Source organism: Crocodylus siamensis, chromosome 1 (genome assembly GCF_052110815.1).
Source record: "Crocodylus siamensis isolate JL-2025a chromosome 1, ASM5211081v1, whole genome shotgun sequence".
Taxonomy (NCBI): Eukaryota; Metazoa; Chordata; order Crocodylia; family Crocodylidae; genus Crocodylus; species Crocodylus siamensis.
In genome coordinates, this window is record NC_143395.1 from 125,704,106 (window position 1) to 125,724,914 (window position 20,809).

The window sequence follows — 20,809 nt, forward strand, 5'->3', positions numbered from 1 at the left end:
CCAGGCCTAAACTGCCCTTCCTGTGCAAGCATAATGATTTCCCACTTCTGCCAAGTCTTTTCTCCAGCAGCTTGTGCTCTTCTGTCCAAATTTCATGCTAGTATAGGGACAGTACCTGGTCAGGTGCTAGCCAGTCATGCAGCGCAGTGTGGAAAAGACGTGTAATTTGGAGCCCAGCAGAGATGCTTTTTGAATGAGAGAAGGAACTCTAGGAGGGACTTTGTGTGTTCTACCCCCAGCATCTACCAGAATGACTCGGGATAAATTGTTTGCAATATTGAGGATCCTGATCCAATACCTATTAAAATCAATGGGGTCTTGTGACTTGGTAAGCATTGGGCCTGGCCTTTTAGTGGTGAAAAATACGATACAATATTGTTTTAAACTTAAATATCTTTTTTTCATTGCCTTTACTCTACATTTCAGCTGCCTTCAAGAGACAGAGCAAATACTATTTTTAGAGGATTTAAACAAAATATTGAGAGGAAAAAACTAAATCTTCAAATGACAAGATTTCTGCAACACTTATTCATGTTATAGCTAGTGTACCTGTTTCTGAAATGCCATGCATACCTCTATTCTTATAGGCATGTTTAAACCTTTAGCTATCAATGCCAACAAGTTCCAGTTACCCTTCAAGGAGATTTGTTTCCTTGTATCTCATAAGAAAATGAAACAAGGTTTTTGCTTCATAATATTGAAACATTTCTTACAAATACTGTGGGGGAAAAAAGGTTACACAAAAGTCATTCTCTTTTTTTCCTCTTGAATATAGCATCTGAATCAGTTTATGTGGTTTCTGTGCCATCACGGAATTCCCAAGGACGAAATCAACCTCTTTATAGGTCAGCTTTAACCAAGAGAAAAGTCACAGGTATGTTTATTTGGAGTCATACAGCAATTTGTATGAGAAGTTCTTGCTTTGTGACTTAGCTCCTGTCCTTTCAAAGCTTATAGGCTTATCTCAAGTTTTTTCTAGAGAGCTGGTTTAGAAAACACTGGCAGGACCCTGGTTTTGACAATGTCTCTGATCACTATTGTCATTCAAATGGTAAATATGATTAAATTCTGGTTAAAGTGATGGGTCCTGCTCTCCCTGCAAGTCACAAAGTGGCAGTGCTTCTTTTAGCTGTAATAGCAACAGGAAAAGGCCTAATAGGAATCGAGGCCTGCATTTTCAGATGGGGTTTCTTGAATTTTAGCTAAGTGGGCATCTGTCTCAGATGCTTGCTCTTCTGAAATGCTGGGCACCAAAACCATTTTTGCCCTTTTTTATGGAATGAGGGCTTGTAGCTGAGGTTAGAAAGGAGTGAGCATGGTCTTGAGTCATGGTTACAGCTCAGCATTTTTCTTACCACTCCATATTGTACTCCATCGAGTACTGAGGGAATTGGTTGAGGTCATTGCAAGACGCCTGGCACAGCTTTACGAGCACTCGTGGTGCTCTGGTGTGGTGCCAGAGGACTGGAACAGGGCCAATGTGGTTTCCATCTTCAAAAAAGGAGGAGGACCCAGGAAACTATAGGCCAGTTAGTCTTACCTTGATCCTGGGTAAGCTTTTTGAGAGATTTATCCTGGTGCATGTCCACGAGGGGCCAGCAGGGGAGATTATGCTTAGGGGCAACCAACACAGGTTCATTAGAGGCAGGTCGTGTCAGACCAACCTAGTGGCCTTCTACGACCAGGTCACCAAATCCTTAGATGCAGGGGTAGCAGTGGACATAGTCTTCCTGGACTTTTGGAAGGCCTGTCTCTCACCCCGTTCTCATAAAGAAACTGGGGGACTCTGGTGTCGACACCCACACAGTCAAATGGGTCGCCAACTGGCTGGAGGGCCACACCCAGAGAGTGGTGATGGACGGGTCATTTTCAACCTGGAGGGATGTGGGCAGTGGGGTCCCCCAAGGCTTGGTCCTCAGGCCCACACTGTTCAACATCTTCATCAGTGACTTGGACAAGGGGGTAAATAGCACCCTGTTCAAATTTGCTGATGACACTAAGATGTTGGGAGGATGTGGGCACGCTAGAAGGGAGGAATAAGCTGCAATCAGACCTAGACAGGTTACAGGGGTGGGTGGACGAGAATAGGATGGGATTCAACAACGACAAGTGCAAGGTGATGCATCTGGGGAGGAACAATCAGCACAATACCTGCAGGCTGGGGAACTCCCTTCTCATCAGTACAGAGGCAGAAAAGGATCTTGGAGTCATCATTGATGCCAAGATGAAGGTGGGCCAGCAGTGTGGGATGCATCTCAAGCAGGGGACCAGCAGGCATTGGGGGAGTCCCTGTTCCCTGAGCACTACCAGGAGTGACTAGGAATAACAGTCACAAGCTGGCAGAAGGTAGATTTAGGCTAGATATCAGGAGGCACTACTTCACTGTCAGGGCAGCTAGGTTCTGGAACCAACTTCCAAGCAAAGTGGTGCTGGCTCCTACCCTGGGGGTCTTTAAGAGGAGGCTAGATGTACACCTTGCTGGGGTTGTTTGACCCCAGTACTCTTTCCTGCCATGGCAGGGGGTCGGACTTGATGATCTGCTCAGGTCCCTTCCAACCCTAGAAACTATGAAACTATTGCACTGAGAACACACTAGGGCTTATCAAACATTTTAGGTATGTTGGCTGGTGATGAAAAGAATGAAATTCTCATTTCTGACTCTGTCTTACCACATAATTTCAGAGGAGGAGGAGCTGGAGGTGGCAAAAGACATAAGTGTTCGAGTTATGTCCTCTCAATCAGTACTCGTTGCTTGGACAGATCCTGTATATGAAAAACAGAAGAAAGTTGTTGCAACCAGGTACTTATCTTTGTTTGCTTTTTCACTTCTGTACTAAAGATGTACTGATTCCTGTTGACTATGGCTTAGTTTCATGTTTAGCTAATAATGTGTGGTTGTGAGCACAGCGTAGTTGAGGGCAAGATAGGAACATAGGAGTGGTCATGCTTGATCAAGCATCCATCCAGACCAATTTCCTGTCCTTGACAGTCGACAGGCTCAGGTGCTTCAGAGGAAGGTGAAAGGAGGGACAGTCTGCCTCATGTTAAATCTCATTCAGATCTCTGGTAATTAGAGACTAACTTAAACTCCAGAGCATAAGGTTGTAAGTTGCTTCCTCAGTTGTTTGGCATTGCTGTTATACAGGGATGGATCCAGGGGGTTGCAGTGGTATGGCCACACACCCCTTTGGTGTGAGCTCTGATTTTACTGTTATGTCAGTCCAGCTCCTGCCAGAGCTCCTGAGCGCTGTTGCTGCTCACCCTTCTTAATTTAGTGACAGGAGAAAAGAGGGAAGGGGGGAGTGACACATAAGCAGTGACCCCTCTGGCTGTGAGGAGTATGCTCAATGAAGGGGTGGGGTGCACTCTTTCCTTTCTATCTTAGCTGTATTGGGCCAAAATATGTGTGAGGTCAAAAAGTCAAGGCTCTGTCTAGCATGTCCCACCATGCTAGCATAGCTCAAGCCAGCCGGTTTCTTGTGGCCTACAAGGGAATGTTGTGAGTGGCATCATATTTGATCTCCTGTGATTCCTTAACCTGGCTGACCAAGTGCCCATGTACAGCTGGGTTGACTGGTGGTGGCTTTTCAGTATGTCTGGCACAAAACTCTGATTTATGCCTCTGGAGCAGTAGCAAGGCGCCTTAACTGCTCTGCCATAAAAACTGTGTTTTTTAGTTGATATTTATAGGGAAAGATATTCCCCACTGGGCTGATTAAAGAGTCTGACAGGAAGCTATAATTTCTCAAACTAGAGGAGTTGTATAATACTGCTGGCCACTTTTCAGACTGAGAGTTACAAGATATTTTTTCCCTCCATTAACGAAAGCAATTGATAGAAACACAAAATCCCATGTTTGGACACAGCTAAATTTTAGGATAGTTATGATCTAAATTTGGGGTTATGCCCATTTCAGAGTTTAGAAAGGCAAGCAAGCTGTTGAGCAAGACTATTGTAATCACTTGGACAACTTTACAGACAAATCTGGAACTGAGAGTGAAACTTGGGCTCAAAAGACAGTGCTGCTGTAAGCCATTATAGATCTTTATTTTTTCCCTTTTCAAATACTAACCTTCCAGAAACCCAGTGGAGTTGGGGTTGAGTAGGTCATGGTCTTGTATGAATGGAGGAACTTGGCATGTAGCAGCATGCCACAATGGTCAAAGGCAAACGTGAACCAAGAAACTAGGAAGTTGCCAGTTGTTTGTATTCATTGGAATGTGTTTCTCAGTATGGGAATAGTTAGGGGCTATGTAGTGCTAGGTTGAAAGTATACCAGAGGACACAGAAGGAGTAATAGCAATGAAGGCTGTAATCTATACTCCCAGAACAAGGAGAAATGGTCTGACTGAAAAAAGAAAAAAAAAAAAACCGGGCTGGCCCCATTGGCAAATATACGGTAATATCATTTGGAGCCTCATGGATCCCCAGGATTTGCCAGGGAAAAAAAAAGTCTTGTCAAAATCAAAATGCAGAGGTGTTTTTTTGGTGTTTTTTTGTTTGTTTGTCTTTGCGGGGGAGGTGTATCTAGAAAAACTAAAACATCACCTGGGATTACTGCAAGTGGACTCAACTAAAGAAACATACATGTTTCCTTGAAAGAGTCTTGGGATTGTTTTTATTTATATTTCAATAACTTCTTCAGACTCCAGTCAGGATCAGGCACTACTGGGAGCTCTTCACTTTATATAGTAATCGCATTTTATAGAATTTAAATACATAAAGAGACTAGACGGTGGAATATGTTACCTTCAGAGGGGGTGACCCTTGACGGTGTAAAGGACCAGTTGTTTGGGTTTTGGGATAAAGTATGCCACAATCTCTCTTCCACTGGAGGAGCCTGCCACTGCATGATTCTGGCCAGGGAGAAGAGTCAGGAGATAAACTAATTTAGCTGTCCCACAGGCAACCTCCATTGGCAAGGGTCCTATTAATCCCATCCATAGCAATGCTATCCTTTCCCTGAGACAACCCCTGGAAGGGCAGTAGGGAAAACACTACATCCTTCATCTACAGCAGATTCCTCCCAGGGTACAACCAGCTCATAAATCATTTAGTTTGATGTTTGGGGAGCTCAGAAGGTCAGTGACTGGGTGTTGTAGTGATTGATGCTGTATAAGTATCTTGGGGTGCCTATATATGTTGTTTGAAACATTCTAATTAGAACGTGCTGCAGCGTCATGTATTCAATATCCTGTGTTTCAAAATGGTGGCGGGAGAGCTTTAACTAAAACTTGTTGAATGAGCTTTAGTTAAACATGAGATGCTGAATACATGTGACACTGTGGCATTGTAATTAGAGTAGTGTGTGCTCATGAACAAGTTATCATGCGGTAAGCAGTGTTGGGGATTTAGAGCATATCAGCTGCTCTGCAGTAACTATGCTTGTACCCCACAGTAAATGAAAACTGAACTGAAATAATTTAGCTCTTAGTGAAATAGGTCTAATGTACTGTGTTGTTATACTAAGTTTTCATTTAATGCAAAATAAGAGCAGGCACATGGGCAGTTACCGAAGAGCAACTGATGCCTTATAGGTCCCCACCTTCGTATATCTTGAGGTAACTTGTTCTTGACTGGAGCATCTCTATGCTCTGAGATGGACTACTAAATTTTTTGGATTATTTTATTAGCCATGCATGTTAATAGAAAAAGATATAAACTATGCTTGATCCTGGTGGCATTACTGGATGGGTTATGAATTTTTACCCCTCTCATTTCCATTCCCAGGCAATATACTGTTCGTTATCGTGAGAAAGGGGAATCAGCAAGGTGGGATTATAAACAGGTGCCTAACCGACGGGTGTTAGTGGATAATCTGATGCCAGACGCCATGTATGAATTTGCGGTCCGCATCTCAGAGGGAGAAAAGGAAGGCATGTGGAGTGTTTCCGTTTACCAACGAACCCCAGAAACTGGTGTGTATTAATGTGTCCTTCAATGTGATATACATTTTGAGACTTTAGAACTAGTTCAACCACACCTGGCTCTGATTGACTGATGTATTTTAATTTTTATCTTTTTAAAATGGTCACACACAAGTTTTTGGAATTGTTGGTTTGGGGTGGGAGGGGTCATAAGGAAGGATACAGGAGGGACATGGCAAATGATATAACCATTACTTCCCACCTTAACTGCTGCTTTTCTGAATATTACCGAATGTTTCACAGCTCCTGCTAGTGCTCCTGAAAATTTAGATGTCTGGCCAGTATCAGGCAAACCAACATCTGTCACTGCATCTTGGGAACCTCTTTCAGAGAGTGAAGGAAAAGTCAAAGGTAGGTTATTACTACCAATTAGTTACTGAATGAGACTGAAGATACTGAACTCTTGAATTTGTGCTATCATTAATGAAGCCAGGCTCTGCTGCTGTATAATATACAATAGTAGGAAGCTGTGCTTCTCTCTAGAAAGACTTCTAGGCTGAGGCAGACTTTGATAAAGGGAACTTTCGTGCAAACAGCAGACCATATCAAGTTTCTTGTTACTGACAGTCCTTACAGCTGAATGAAATGAGACTCTTCTCCTTTCTAATTCAGTGTCAGCCAAGTGAAGTCCCTAACCTTTTCCTGGGATGATACAAAGTTTTTGCTGCTGAAGTGACGTTTTGATCCAAAGGTCTTTGGATGGTTAGGCATGAAAAATAGGATAAGCAACAAAGTATTGAAAAGATTTGTTTCCTGACCGTCTTAAATTTATTATTTAAAAGGTGCTTTTTAATGAACAGGAATAAACTGGATTATGCCTGTTAATTAAAGAACAGGCGTAAAAAAAATTACCTCCTTTTCTTTTTTTTAAAAGGTATGCAACACTTCATGGATATGATATGAAATTTCATGATATGCACTGACTTCTGAGCACTCCACATGCTTTGCCCTAAATTTTCAGAAGTGAAGAATGATTTGGGATGACTCCATTTCTGAGTGGGCTTTTAAAGAGGTTGTGTTTTCAGAAATTCAGTGGACACTACAAAGACTCCTCTAAGGCCCTACGCTTTGGGGATCCACAAACTGCAAAATGACAATCACTTAGGAACCTTAAAGCCAACTATTTCTTCCCAAGATGCAAAATTAGGGGCATCTTTACATGAGCTCTGGCTGGGGGAGAAGAGCATTTTAAGTACAGCGGCTCTTGGGAACCACTCTAATAAAAATGCCCCCAGCATCTTGTGTATTCAGTGTCCTGCACTTCAAAATGGCAATGGAGAAGCTTTAACTAAAGCTTATTCAAAAAGTTTTGGTTAAAGACCCCCTGCCGCCACTTTGAAACGCAGGGATGCTGAATACATATGACGCTGAGCCTGCTGGAGTGTTCTAATTAGAATACAGCAGCAGACTAAGTTAATCGAGTCTGTTTGATCAAGCAGGCTCAATTACTCAAGTCTGCTCTGACACATTCTAATTAGATCACGTCGGAGCAGGCATTCAGCACATGTACAGGTGCCCTAGTTAATTAATTCTGTCCACTCCTATATAAATGTCATTAGAATAAAATAGCAATTACTCTTTGCATGCCTAAATTGCGCTTGGACACTGCAGCTGGATTGTTTGGCTCTGTGACAGGGGCAAGCTTGGGGCAGTCTTAAGTCGGCCTGCCCTCCTGTCTACATGACAGTCTGCCCAGTCTCGCTTGCCATGACTTTGCTGTATCAATGAATTGGTGGTAAATGCGGGCGACTACCCATTACATGCCCTGATGCTAGGGAGTGCTATGCATGTCTCTGCACCATCCCTGCAGATGGCATCCACTATGTCACTATGCTCTCGGCCTATAACCAGGTCAACTTAATCCTATGTCTGGTCTGATTCCCTCACACACTCATACTGCCTTCCTCTCACTGGGGCATCTTGCACTCCACACTCTCTCACAGGGTCTCTTGCCTACCGCGTGATACTGTGCCTCCTTGAGTGTTCCTGTAGGCCATCAGGCTTATCCGAGTCATGCCTCGGGCAGTGACATGCAGACTTTGGGCCTCTCCCGTGACCCTCACCTGGATAATGGCCAGTTGGTTCACTGAATGGAGGGCTAACTCTGCCCTAGCCCCTCACTGGGCTCCTTGCACCCCACAACTTGATCTCCTGGGGGTTGGCCCATGTGCTGCCCTTCTGACCATCCCACAACTCTACTTAGCACACCCCCTTGGACTACCCTTCAGGCTGACCCTCAGCCCTACTCAACCCTTGTCAGGGCCTTCACTACCACCCCATCTCTCTGGGGCTACACAACTATCCCCAGGCCTGCCTTCCTTGGCAGAGTGGAGTTCTAGGTCATGCCCAGGACCAGGAGCCTCCAAGCTATCCCTCTAGCTCCTGCCCTTACCTCCAGGATGTTTCACGCCACAAGGGAGCTGGATGGTGCTGCTCCCTCAGCTGCAACCAGCTAACTGCTGTCTCTGCTTGGCTGACCTTTGTTTGAAAACGACTGCCTTAATCAGCCACCTGGGCTGGAGCAGGCACTGCCCCAGGCTCTTACAAGTAATTTGCAGTTCTATTGCCCCTGCTCTGTGGATGTGCAAGTTCATGTGCATATGGTGTGCATGCTCAGTAGGCATGCAAGGGCCAGGAAGCTATGCATACACATATACTGGTATAGGTCCTAGAAGGAATGCGGAAGACAACAACTTCTCTCCCATGTTTTAGCCCCAATAGCCAAAATATTAAGGTGCTTTCCCATGAAACAGGAGACTCAGATTCTAGGCCCCACTCACCCAGAGGGTAAGGTTTGAACCTGTATCTCTGGCTTCCTAGAATAGTGCTTCATACACCATACTGCAGGTTGAACAGGGCTCATCAATGCACACAATAATGCATTGTTTTCCAGGGCCCACATATCTCCCTTTTGTTGTCTGCTTATGGGCCAGCTTCAAAAGCAATGATAGAGAAGGGCCTGAATAATACGTAACCTGTGGTGTGGTAGATAGAGCATGATGCTTGGCAAGTTTAAACCTCTCATAGGCAATCACTCAGCTCTTGCAGCTAAAATTCCCCCCTGCTAGATTTTTGTCCAGCAACAATTTTGTGCCTTATGTGCATATCCTCTGTGTGTGTGCAGGTAGCCACATACCCCCCCCCACCAGAAAGTGTGTATTCTTCTGAGTGTGCTAGGGTTTACACATGTACACTACGTCTGTGCTGTGCCAGTAATACAGTCTTAAACTATATATAAATGCCAAAAAGGGCACTTATGTGGCTGAACAGCTGCCATTTGAGCACACAAAAGGTAATAGAATTTCATCTTTAGTAGCCACTTCATTATATAAACCACATTTTCTGCTGTTAGATTAATTTAGCTAAATTTGTATTAGAAAAAATGCCTTTGCAAAAGGATAACATAAGGTTTTTAAACCCCCAAATCTTTAATGTTTAAAAACAAAACTGGGATTGGTTGAATCAAATAATATATTACCAGAGCAGTAACTGACCATGTACCAATAATTGACTCTAATTATTTTTTTTTCTGTTAAGCTTTATTTAGAATGCTCAGTTCCCATCAAAATTATTGTTTGGTATATATATCAACAATGGGGATTGTAGTCTAAATATTCTTTAGAAAGACTTAACTTCTGTATCCTGTGTTCTTAATAAGCTAATTTACTTTATGTATTTTTGTTTAATAGACTGAATGAATGTTTATTCAACTTACTATATATCATGTCTTTATGCTCCAGCTGTTGACTCGACGTGCATTGCTAATGTATTAATTTTAGTAATGCACGTTCTAATTCATCCTACCCATACAGTCTGTCCGCTGGAAACAGGACTGTTTTCAGTTTCCTCCTTCCAACCGTCTGCCAAATCATTTCAGAATACATTCTTTCATACGCCCCGGCTCTCAAACCATTCGGAGCAAAGTCCATCACCTATCCTGGAAGTACAACCTCTGCCATAATAGATGGTCTACAGCCTGGGGAACGGTATATTTTCAAAATCCGTGCAGCAAACAGGAGGGGGCAAGGTCCTCAATCTAAAGCCTTCAGTGTCGCTATTCCAGCAAGTAAGCATTCTGTGTTTATGGCTCAGTCTACCCACTTGAGTCATTGTCTTGTTTGTGTTCATTTTTATTCCATTATTTGACATTTTTTAGCATTCCACCAAAGCTGTAGAATTGCAATTCATTAGCGCTGCTTGTTTCATTTAAATAAAAAGTCACAATATGTTTTATAGCAGCTTATCATTGAGCATCTTTGTAATGCATACAAATTGGAACAGAATATTTTTAAAGTTAAACATGTATCTGTCTGTATTGGTACCCACTACATGAAAATATATATTCTCTTTCCTTTATAAAGTTCTAACTCTACTTTATTACTTGCATTATTCCTGACTGAATGTTCCATTATTTGCAACATAAATAAATTTCAATTTTAAAAGTTAATTGGCTAAATCCTACATTCTTTACTTAGGCAAAACTGTCAACTCTCTACTTACTACTAAATGTATGTTGTTACGTTGGTAGAAAACTTGAAATGTTTAAAAGAGTTAATGTAGGGAGCAGATCGTTGGCTGGGGTAAACCAGCATAATGCCATTGAGGTTAAAAAAGCTATGCTGAGTATGTGGCCCCAGTCATTTTCTTTGGTACTCCATTCTTAGATAATAAATTGCTTGTTTGATTCTGTGATGATAAAAGAAGGATATTTCTGTTTCCAAATAGATTTATTAATAGAAAAAGTATTATTATCTGGTGTTCTGAAGCATGATTTGGCTTTTGCTGGCTGAGTGATACTTTTTTTTCCTTGGGGTTTTCTTTTTTGCTGTTGCTATGTGTATATGTAATGTTGTGACTAAAGCAGAGGATTTTTTTTCCTTCCTTTTTACAGCAATTAGAGGTGATTTGGATGTTCATCAGAAAACAAACTTTCAAGATGATTTGGAGTCTAAGAAATCTGGGAATGCTGCCCCTTCATCCCCTTCTCAAACTTCTGTTTCTTCTCAGAAATTATCCACTTCCTCTAAGCATACTGCTGTTCATTCTTCTAGTTCTGTCACTGGTACAGATAAAAATAGTCATCTTTCTGAGTTTAAGAATAAACTCTTGGCTGGCAGTGGGGTCCTAAATAAGTCACAGCTATCCTCTAAAAAGACAGCAGAGTTGGAACCTGATCCCCAAGCCACTGAAGTCACAGATGAGCATGATTCCTCTAATGAATCTCCAACAACACTACCTAAGAACCAGGATCAGAGGAGACATGTTAGGCTCCTGTCACCAAGTAGGCCATTCCACTCTGTCCATTCTTCAGGTAGAATGCCAGTTAGATCACGCACTCCCTCCCTGACGAGGCAGACGAACACAGACAAGCATGGCTCATCATCAACATCCTCATCACAACGCTTCTCCTCCTCTTCCTCAGCATCTTCTTCCATTCCTAAGTACACAGACAATGAAACAAAGCGTCTAAGACAAGACAACCCCAATACGCCGCCTCCTCCTAAAAACCCTTCCGATAGCCTGGCTGGTGAAAACGTACATAATGATCTCCTAGACAGTGTGAAGGAAAAACAAGCAAAGGTAGATTCCGTGCCTTTTAAAGACACAGGGTCAAGTAAAACACCGTCTAGAAATTTGGAGCATACTCATTTGGCTTTACCATCAAGTCGGCAGTCAGCTGTGTCTCACAAGGTAGTCAAGAGCCATCGAACTAAACCAGACCCTGCTTCTGGGCCAGTTGAATTACCTACCTCATCAAGTCCAAATTCTCAAAGTCATTCACACCATCCTTCTTCTAAATTAGTTCATAGTCACAATGATTATGATAGTAAAGAAACCAGAGATAGAGATGAAAATTCAAATTCCAGATTTTCTTCTCATGATGGAGGATCGTCTCCATCACCCCAGAAAAGGCTTCCCACAGGTTCCAAGCCTCACGTGTCAAGGGATCCAAACTTTGCCACTGCAGCCGTGTCAGCAAGGACTGCTGTTTCTGTTTCTGCTAGTCATTCTTCAGCTCACTCACGCTTCCCATTTTCTGCTAACCATAAGTCTGTAGGAAGGGATGTTTCCAATGATGGTGATACTGATAGTGAGGGCTCAGAAGCAGAACATGAAAAGAAAAGACCAGACTCTTCTGTATTTAGGTCTAGGTCATCTTTAGGACAATCCACATCAGAGCGTTTTAATCTGCCCAGGTACAAGTCTTCTCAGACAGCTAATAGATTTCTAAACAGGGTTGGTATTAGCCCAGAATCTAAACTGCAACCCTCTAAATCACCTTATTCTACCGTTTCATCCAAGGTTCATCCTCAGAGTAGTGGACACCTAACTTCAAGCAGTAGGTCTAGTTCCAATACTGACAAAGAATTGGAAGAGGAAAAACCATTACCTTCTACTATAACACATGACCCCTCACCTTCCACTTCTAGAGAGTCTTCAGCCATTTATTCTAAAAGAAGAAGTTCTCAGGTAGATGTTAGTACTCACCACAGAGAACCATACCACTCCAGTTCAGAGGATGAACGTCATGGTAGAGAAACAGAGGCAACTCCCACATCACACTCTTTGTCTACAGTCCGTCAGTCGCCATTGCCTGGACAGTCTTCCTCATCTGCTAGAACTAACCATCAAGTAACAAGTGTTCAGGATCCAAGGTCAAGAACTTCATCATCTTCATCAGCTTCCACTGGGTCTTCATCAGGGTCTGCCACTTCCAAGCATCAACATGGAGAGAAGGACAAAAAAGAGGTAAAGGGAATCCTCGCTAAATCAAAACAAACTATGCCTTTGTCCAAAAAACCTTTAACTGAAAGCTCTCATTTCTCATCCCAAAAAACTCTCCATTCAGAACCCAGCTCTTCCCAAAGGGCAAGACCTAGTCAGTCTCAGCTTCAGTCCTCATTAAATTCTAGAGACCAAAGTAATGAAAAACTACAGGAAGATGAGGATGTAGTAGAGGAGGAGGTGGGTGACAGAGTATATGGCCGTTCTGTATTTCCTAAAGAGATTTCTTCTAAAAGGATACCTACCTCTTTGTCTCAGGGAAGTTCTACTTCATCTCTTTCAAAACAGCAACAATCAGGTTCTCAAACTAGTAATGCTGAAGAAAAACACAAAAGTAGACAGGACCCCATAACCTCTTTCAGAGGATCAAGTTCCTCTCTGCCAGTAAGCAGACATACTGGATCCAGGGTAACCACTTCAGGCAAGCAAATGCCAGATTCACATAAACCATCTTCATCCTATAAACATACTCGGCCTGATACCGACTCTCTCAGTGATGCATCAAGACCCAGTCAGCATAGTAGGGACACTTCTTTATCTTCAAAGTCATCCTCCACTTCTATGAGACCAAATCATCCTACACGTCATTCATATTCCAGGATCCCTACTAGAACAGCATCCCGAACTGAGAAAAAATACAGTCAGTTCCTGCCAAAACCATCAAAAGTTGAATCTTCTCCAAAAGATCATTCCCTCTCTCTACCTAAATCTCGCCAGACAGTTTCAAATGAGGATGATGATTATAGTGAGCATGATCAAAGAGAGGTGGAGGAGAAACCCACATCATCTTCAGCAGCAAGGTGGTCATCTTCCATTTCTAGAGGCAAAGTTGCCAGTGATAAAAGAAAAATGATGGAATCTGTTCTACCTCGCAAAGTAAGTTCTGTAGAAGAAGAGCATGAGGAGGGGGAGGGTGTGGAGCCTCCCCATTTAAAGCATTCTCTTCCTGCATCGTCAGCCAGTTCTGCTTCTGTGGCCTCGAGAGTTTCTCAGTCTCCTAGCAGACAGCATACACCTTCTAAACCAAGCCTGGTCTGGCCACACCTCTCTCCATCTATGTCTGGGCCTTCTCAGCCACATCCTACGCATGCTGCTTCTCCAACTATTTCTTCATCTTCTTCTCCTTCTCTATCCCCCCGTCAGCGACTACTAAACTCAAGGCTGCGAAGCCCTTCTCAACGGCAGTTCATTAGACCTCCTTACAGACAAGGTAAAATGATGCCTCCTCTGCTTCGTTTTAATTGGCTGTCTTAAATGTTGTTTTCCCAACCACTGTTAGATGAAAGGAAAAGCATCTTATCAGGACACAGATTCAATTGTTTATTCTAATGTGCTAGGTATCTTTTGGTAGTATCCAGAGATCATAGCTAGAACTGTTTGCCTATCACTTGAAAACACGGGGTGCTCAGCTTGAAGCACTTGTCAATCACAGACTTGCAATCTGACTTGGACACACAGACCTTCGTGTCTCTGTGGATTCTAATGAAGCCAACAGGGCTCGAGGGGTCTGCCTAAGTGATTCTGATTGTAGAGTCAGGAGCTATGTTTGGAAATCAGACCATACTAATTTTAGACTAAGGACTTGCATAGGTATGGGCTAAAGAACATGTGTATGCTAAGTACAGCTCTTGGGAAGATTGGACTTTCTGGGCAAAGAACAGGGCTTCTGTGCCTTTTATAAATTACAAGAGACTTTTCTAAGCTCTGAATGAAATCCAGTGTTCTGCTCTTTACTCTGCTATGTAAGATGTTTTATTTTGATCTGGTGTGCCTTGCTTTTGCTAGTTCTTAAGTGCTATTCACTCTGGAGGAAATGCAGCTCCTAGGTTATTTCGGGTTGTACCACTGGCTATGATTATTTGCCTTGTGGGCAACTACATTTTGGGTTCTGATATTTTAGTGATTCAGAGTACTGGTGCTTGCCATGGGCTTTCTAGCAGAGTGTGTCTGCTCACAAGCACCTGCTGGTAGTGACTCAAGATTCATTAGAATACTGATTTGTAACCAAATATATCACATTTGATATTCCTGAACAGTCTCTGTGGCTATTCCTTAGTTAGGAGTGCCTGTACTCTCCCTAGTATGCAGTCACTCGGCATTAGCATTGAACCATACTCAGTAGTATTTCTGTTTGATTTAGAACTAAGAGGGGGAGCATTTTCTGCTTGCACTTATTTTGGTACAAATTAGATGTCATCCTTAGTTGTATTTTCCTGAATTACTGTAGTGTAGCTGAGAGGAGTATTGGGTCTAGGGCACATTATCTGATGTTTTTGATGTTTTCGCTGTCTACCTTTTAAAATTGCATAGAAACTAAGGTCTTGATCTGTGTTCCATGCGCCAATAGCACACTTCCTATTAACATCAGTGGGAGTAAGACCAGATCTGCTGTGTATACTTTAAACAAGCCCATAATTTTCTCATTTGAACAAACTGAAGACAAACAACTCTAGAATCCAGACTGAAAAAATATTTAAATACATTTATATTTATTTATTTTATAGAAATTTTAAATCCACAGAGCTAAGGTATTGCATCTGACGTGGTCCATTTTCTCTCGAAAGCTACAAGACATTACTCACATCAGGTCTAATTTTGCTCTTGAATGCACATAAGTGGTTGCCATTCATTTCAAAGAAAGTTCCCTCCTTATAGTACCTGCTTTTGACAGTAATTCTTCAGCTGTGGATCCACAAGTTAGAACTTGCAAGTGCTGGTGACAGGGCTTTCTCAATAGCAGGTCATCAGTTCTACAATTTCTTGCTGGCCAAGACAGATTTCTTACATAGCATGGTGTAAGATGAGATCACTGGAATTCATTAGCAACTAGTTTCATGGCTAGTGATCCCTTAATCGTGGCCTTTTAGGAAAGCTGATTTGAGTGTCATGGGTTCACTTAGAATATATGCTGTGTAGTTTGGGAATTAATTTAAGGATCTGTGGTACATTTTTTTTAAAACTGAGGAGTGCCTCTTCAGAGTTTGCAATAGTGATAAGTGGTTTGGGATTTGTATTTAATTCTGAATTTTGTGATTATTTGTAATAGTTTCTGGGCTGGGTTTTGTGGTATGCCATGGCTGCTTTTGGACACAAAGCAGCTGCATATCTTGTTCCAATAGCCAGTTATACCACATTTGCAGTGCACAATAGCCAAAGAGTGTTCTGCTAAATCTTAGCCTCTGTATTTAATCTGCTTTAACACAGATTTTATGCATTGGGCAGATAGCTTTGTGTGTGAATAATTAAGCATGGATTCAGAAGACAAAAGTGGTTATAAAGCCCTCAATGCCTTAAAATGGTATTTATTTTTATGAGTCACTCTAATCCCCTCTGTCAAAATAACTGTGGGAGCTACTGTTGTAACAGTAAAACTTCCTTAAATAGCCTTTGCTGTAAAATGTGGTTTGATTCTATGCACAGGTTTAACAATACTGAAGATACCGTGTTTACCATTTCAGGTTATAATGGTAGGCCCAATCTTACCACAAAAACAAATGGAAATGGAAAACCACTATCTGGTAATAATGGGAAACCAACTGGACAGAAAATAATTTATGGTCCTCAAGGAACAAAGTGGGTAGGGTAACCTTCATTGCAAATTCAAGATGTTTTGACTTAAAAAAAAATTGTCTTTTTTTTCATCATTGGATTTCCTAATAGTCCATTCTGTCCTTTGAAAATAGATGAAAAAATACTGTTTTTATTTGTTGTGCGTTTTAAAAGGCTTAATTAAAGCTTAATAAATTGGATTTTCAAAGGTACCAAATTACTTGGCAGCATTAACATCATTAAGTTCAGTTTTGTGTTTTTTTCAAATTAATAATGTGATTTGTGTTCCAAAGTCACTTAGGCTAAGTACAGATGGTCCAAAAACCAGAAGTTTAATTGATTCGTTCTTTGCAGTTTAGTTTAAGCTGTGCAGATTGAGCAGACGTTCCCTTTTGATTCTGGAAATGCAGCTATATGCTTGCAGTGGCCCAGGCCAGAAGCCAGGGGTTGTAAGAACACGCCTGGACTGGAGCAGACAGCTTAGGCTAAACTTATGGCTGCTTGTGGCCTGCCCACCTTGTGAGGTTGGGTTTGCAGGGGAGGTGCAAGGTAACCTGGGATGCTAGGGGACTGTGAGTAACTTGGATCTGGAAGGGATCTGGGACAGAAGTTTAACACACTGATTTAATCTAAATCAGTTAAGTCTGATCCTACATCCATTGAGATTTATCATAAACCAGTTTCAGCCATTTTAAAAATGGTTTATGTGCACTGAACTTCTATTGTTACAAATTTTGAACTGGTTTTCAGTTTATGTAATATCTATCTCTAGCCTTAAGGCTTGCCTGAAGAAGGAAAGTGACTATCATGGGTACTGTGGAATAATTCTTCAATAATGCTAATTCCAGAAAGCGCCAGAATAAATATGTCTAAACAGGGAATTCTAGAATGTATATAAAGTATAAATGTACGTCCTATCTTATTTCAGGATAACTTCTCCATTTCGACAATCCCTTGGGCCAATTTCTTAAATATATTTAGATGCCTAACAGGCAGAGATATTTCTAATGGAATTTTAAAAAAATGGCTAGATGCTTAACTCCCATTCATTTCAATAGGAAAACCCCAGAAACTACTACTCTGCATCTTTAGGCAGCAAAATATCATTTAAGATCAGCTCCTGAATGCTTTTAAATTTCACCCAACATGTTTATAACCAGCCTACATATGGTAATTTTTTTTTAAATATAAGCTCTCACTGACATTGAGTAATATGTAGCTTCACAAGTAGTTAAGAGTATGGTATAGCATGAATAAAGGGAGGGGAATAAATAAATTTTGTGACATCTTAATCTCATTACCAACTATTAGATTAACATTAAAGTGCATTGAATGGAGTATGTTTTCAAAATAGTCAGTATTAAAAAAACATTCACATAAGCATTTAAAGCAATCCAGAATATTTTGATTTGGCAGCTAATGGAGTATATCTTTTTTATTAGACTACATGTTAATAATGCCTGGCTTTTCACATGTGAGCATTTTGGGTTTTTTCTAACCATATGGGGCCACCTTTGTAAATACTTAAAATTAAAAGACATATAATTAACCAAAGTGTATAGTATATTTGCAAAAAAAAAAAAAAAAAAAAAAGGTGCTCTTAACTAGCTAAACTCATGAAGAATGTCTTGCATTGAAAGCTTGTCTAACTTTATTCCAGCCATGCAGTTGGTTCAGTAGAAGAGATCATCGACAAAAATCTTGCATAATTTGTGGACCATCACAACTACAAGATCATTCTAACGCTAACATAACCTGAATTAGCTAACTCAGGTTAAAATATTAGTGAAGATAAAGCAATCTGAGTTTGAGCTGCTACCTCAAGTTTTAAAACCCAAGTTCCCTTAAGTGCTCTTTTAAGCTGAATGGACTAACCTGGGTTAAAGATCCAGCTTTTTTTGCATTTCAGACCTATATTACAAGTCTAAAAGCCTGGGCACACAAACCATTTACACCAGTGTGATTTACATTAACTCTGTGTACCAGTGTAATTTAGGAAAGGGCCTGGATGGACAGACAAGCAACTATTGCATGGCTTGTCTTAGACACTTTTTCAGCACTTCACCACTAGGTGGCAGAGGACCAAGTAGTAGCATTAGGAAATGCATAAGCTGTGGATATACAACATCTAAATTGATGTCATTTTCACTGGTGTAGTTTTACCCCTGATTTTTTTCCTTGGGTGATTCTATACCAGATTCAAGTAAGGCTATATTCTCTTTCTCAATTTTTTAACACCAGTATGAAGGCTGATTACACAAGTATAAGATCATAAGAAATAGGGCTGGAAGGGACATGACTAAACTATCCAGGCAGTATCTATTTAACCTGCCCTTGAAAATTTCCAAGGACAAAGATTCCACAACTTCTCTGGATAGCCCGTACCAATGTTTGACCACACTCATAGTCAGAAAGTTCTTCCTATTCTCCAACCTCAGTTTCCTGTACTGAAGTTTAAGGCCACTGCTCCTAGTCCTGTCCTGTACAGCAGCAGAAAAAGGGTTATTTCCATCCTCTTTTATAATCACCCTTCAGATATTTGAAAGTTGTTGTCAAATCCCCCTCTTAGTCTTTTTTTCAACAAACTAAATTACCCTAGTCAGTAGGTTGTGTCCAACCTCTAAGAGCCATTTTCAAAAGCACTTAAGTCTTCCAATAATCTTAGGCTTCTAAGGGAATGGTTCTCAAATAGTAGCAAGGGACCTAATTGCTAATTATGCCCATGAAAATCTCTTTATAAGTGATTCTGTTACTTGTAAAAAACATATTTCATATCCATATTTTCCCAGGTTATAAGAATACAGTAACATTTATTATCACATTCTTTCATGTTATAGGAGTTTCAGTGTACCTTGTTTTTAGATTGTAGATCTTGACCGAGGGCTGGTATTAAATACTGAGGGAAGGTTCCTCCAAGATTCCCAAGGAAACCCTCTCCGAGTGAAGCTAGGAGGAGATGGACGCACTATTGTGGGTAAGTAAGGGGGGGAAAAAAAGAGTGTTCATACAGATGGTGCAAAAGCTTTCATAAACTTGACAAAACTGGCATAGTGGTTTATTAAGGGTGAGGCTGTAGCCCAGTCTCTTGTGGCTACTGGAGGGAATAATGGGAAATAAAAGCCATTGACACCTAGTGTGACCACATTGTTGTGCCCTACATGGCAGCCAGAGTGAAGAAGGGTCATTTGCCAAGTAGTGTCTGCCTCCTTACCACTGGGCAGGGAAGGTTCAAGCCTTGACTAGTCTAACCCCTCTCCCATGAGCTCCAGTCAACATTGCTGAGCCAAAATGAGGAGAAATTAACTGAACCTTAAAATGAATTGTATTAAATTACTTCCTCAGAGGAGCAAGAAAGGTAATAATTCCTTACCACAGCTGTTTCTGGGATGACTTAACTGTAAAGCAGCCTTTACTCAGGTGGGGTATGGGCAAGAGTCCAAATGAGTCCTTGGTCAGCTCCAAAGTCCATTTGAGCCTAGTAGGCTAGCTTAGTTAAGGCACACCAACTTCTTATGCCAACAAGGCACAAGAGAGCATCATATCTAGACACCTTTGACTATCCAACTGGAATGACTAGCTGGAATGACCAGCTGGGTGGACTGGGGACAGGATTCAGGACAAATCTAGAGCAAGATTTAAATATATACCTCCAGATATGCAGCAAGACATCATATCAGTCTCTGCCACCGCACCCCAGCTGAGACCTCACTATTTGTATGTGCTCTGAGACTCTGATTAGGATATTGGAGCCCTGTATGACTAGATGCTGTACAAACAGGAAGGGAAGCACAGCCTCTGCTCTGTAGAGCTTGCAGTTTTATTCTCTTCAACCTACAAATGGGTATGGCTCTAAAATGTACTGTAATGGAAGTATTAGCATGCCCCTGCATTCAGCTTGAAATCACCCCTATACCCAGCTGTCTATGCTAGTAGTTGGAATTATTTCACATAGGTGGTTTTACATGGGTACAGTTATTTGTTGCAGCTTGCCACTTGTGAGCAAGACCACATCTTCTGTGGGCAGAAACCTTTTAATATCATGTGTTAAAGAGTCATGCATGGTGTTCTTGGACTTCCTGGAGCTGGCAGTTAGATGCAAAATGAGCATAAGATGTGTTCCTCTCCCTAGCTGGCCCGAAGAATTTTAGTTGGCTCCCCTCAATCCATCCTAGTTGCTACCATGATTAGTTGCCAAACACAGAAAAGAATCTGAATGTCTGCCTTCATGTTTGCCAACCAAACTTTGACCCAGATATGCATCTGTTTGTGATCTGGCCACCAGACTAAGCCAGAGATGTGTATCTGGAATAACTTTTTCCCTGAAGTGAACTTTTAAGTCATTGATTACAATGTGTGTTTAAATGTTATATATGCCATATTTTAGGCAGGTTGTTAAACGGACATAGAAGCCCAAAGCCCATTTCACCTGAAGGCATCTAAGTGTTACCTATGTCTAGCTGTAGCTATGTGCATTATTAGACTTGTAGTCCATATACACTCTGTAGTGATTCTGTTCCTTCTGAACAGACATGCAAGTTCCAAAGGAA

General features: G+C 41.4%; 1 protein-coding gene across 1 annotated transcript in view; it reads left to right on the forward strand.

Moving 5' to 3' along the window:
* Positions 1-20,809, forward strand: part of FNDC1 (fibronectin type III domain containing 1) — a 126,586-nt gene that overhangs the window by 59,073 nt on the left and 46,704 nt on the right. Inside the window, exons 3-10 of the mRNA XM_090042275.1 lie at positions 776-874; positions 2,683-2,800; positions 5,731-5,918; positions 6,171-6,278; positions 9,805-9,993; positions 10,819-13,923; positions 16,172-16,290; positions 19,125-19,236. Of these exons, the coding sequence (XP_089898401.1) occupies positions 776-874; positions 2,683-2,800; positions 5,731-5,918; positions 6,171-6,278; positions 9,805-9,993; positions 10,819-13,923; positions 16,172-16,290; positions 19,125-19,236 (4,038 nt within the window). The remainder of the gene's footprint in view (positions 1-775; positions 875-2,682; positions 2,801-5,730; positions 5,919-6,170; positions 6,279-9,804; positions 9,994-10,818; positions 13,924-16,171; positions 16,291-19,124; positions 19,237-20,809) is intronic.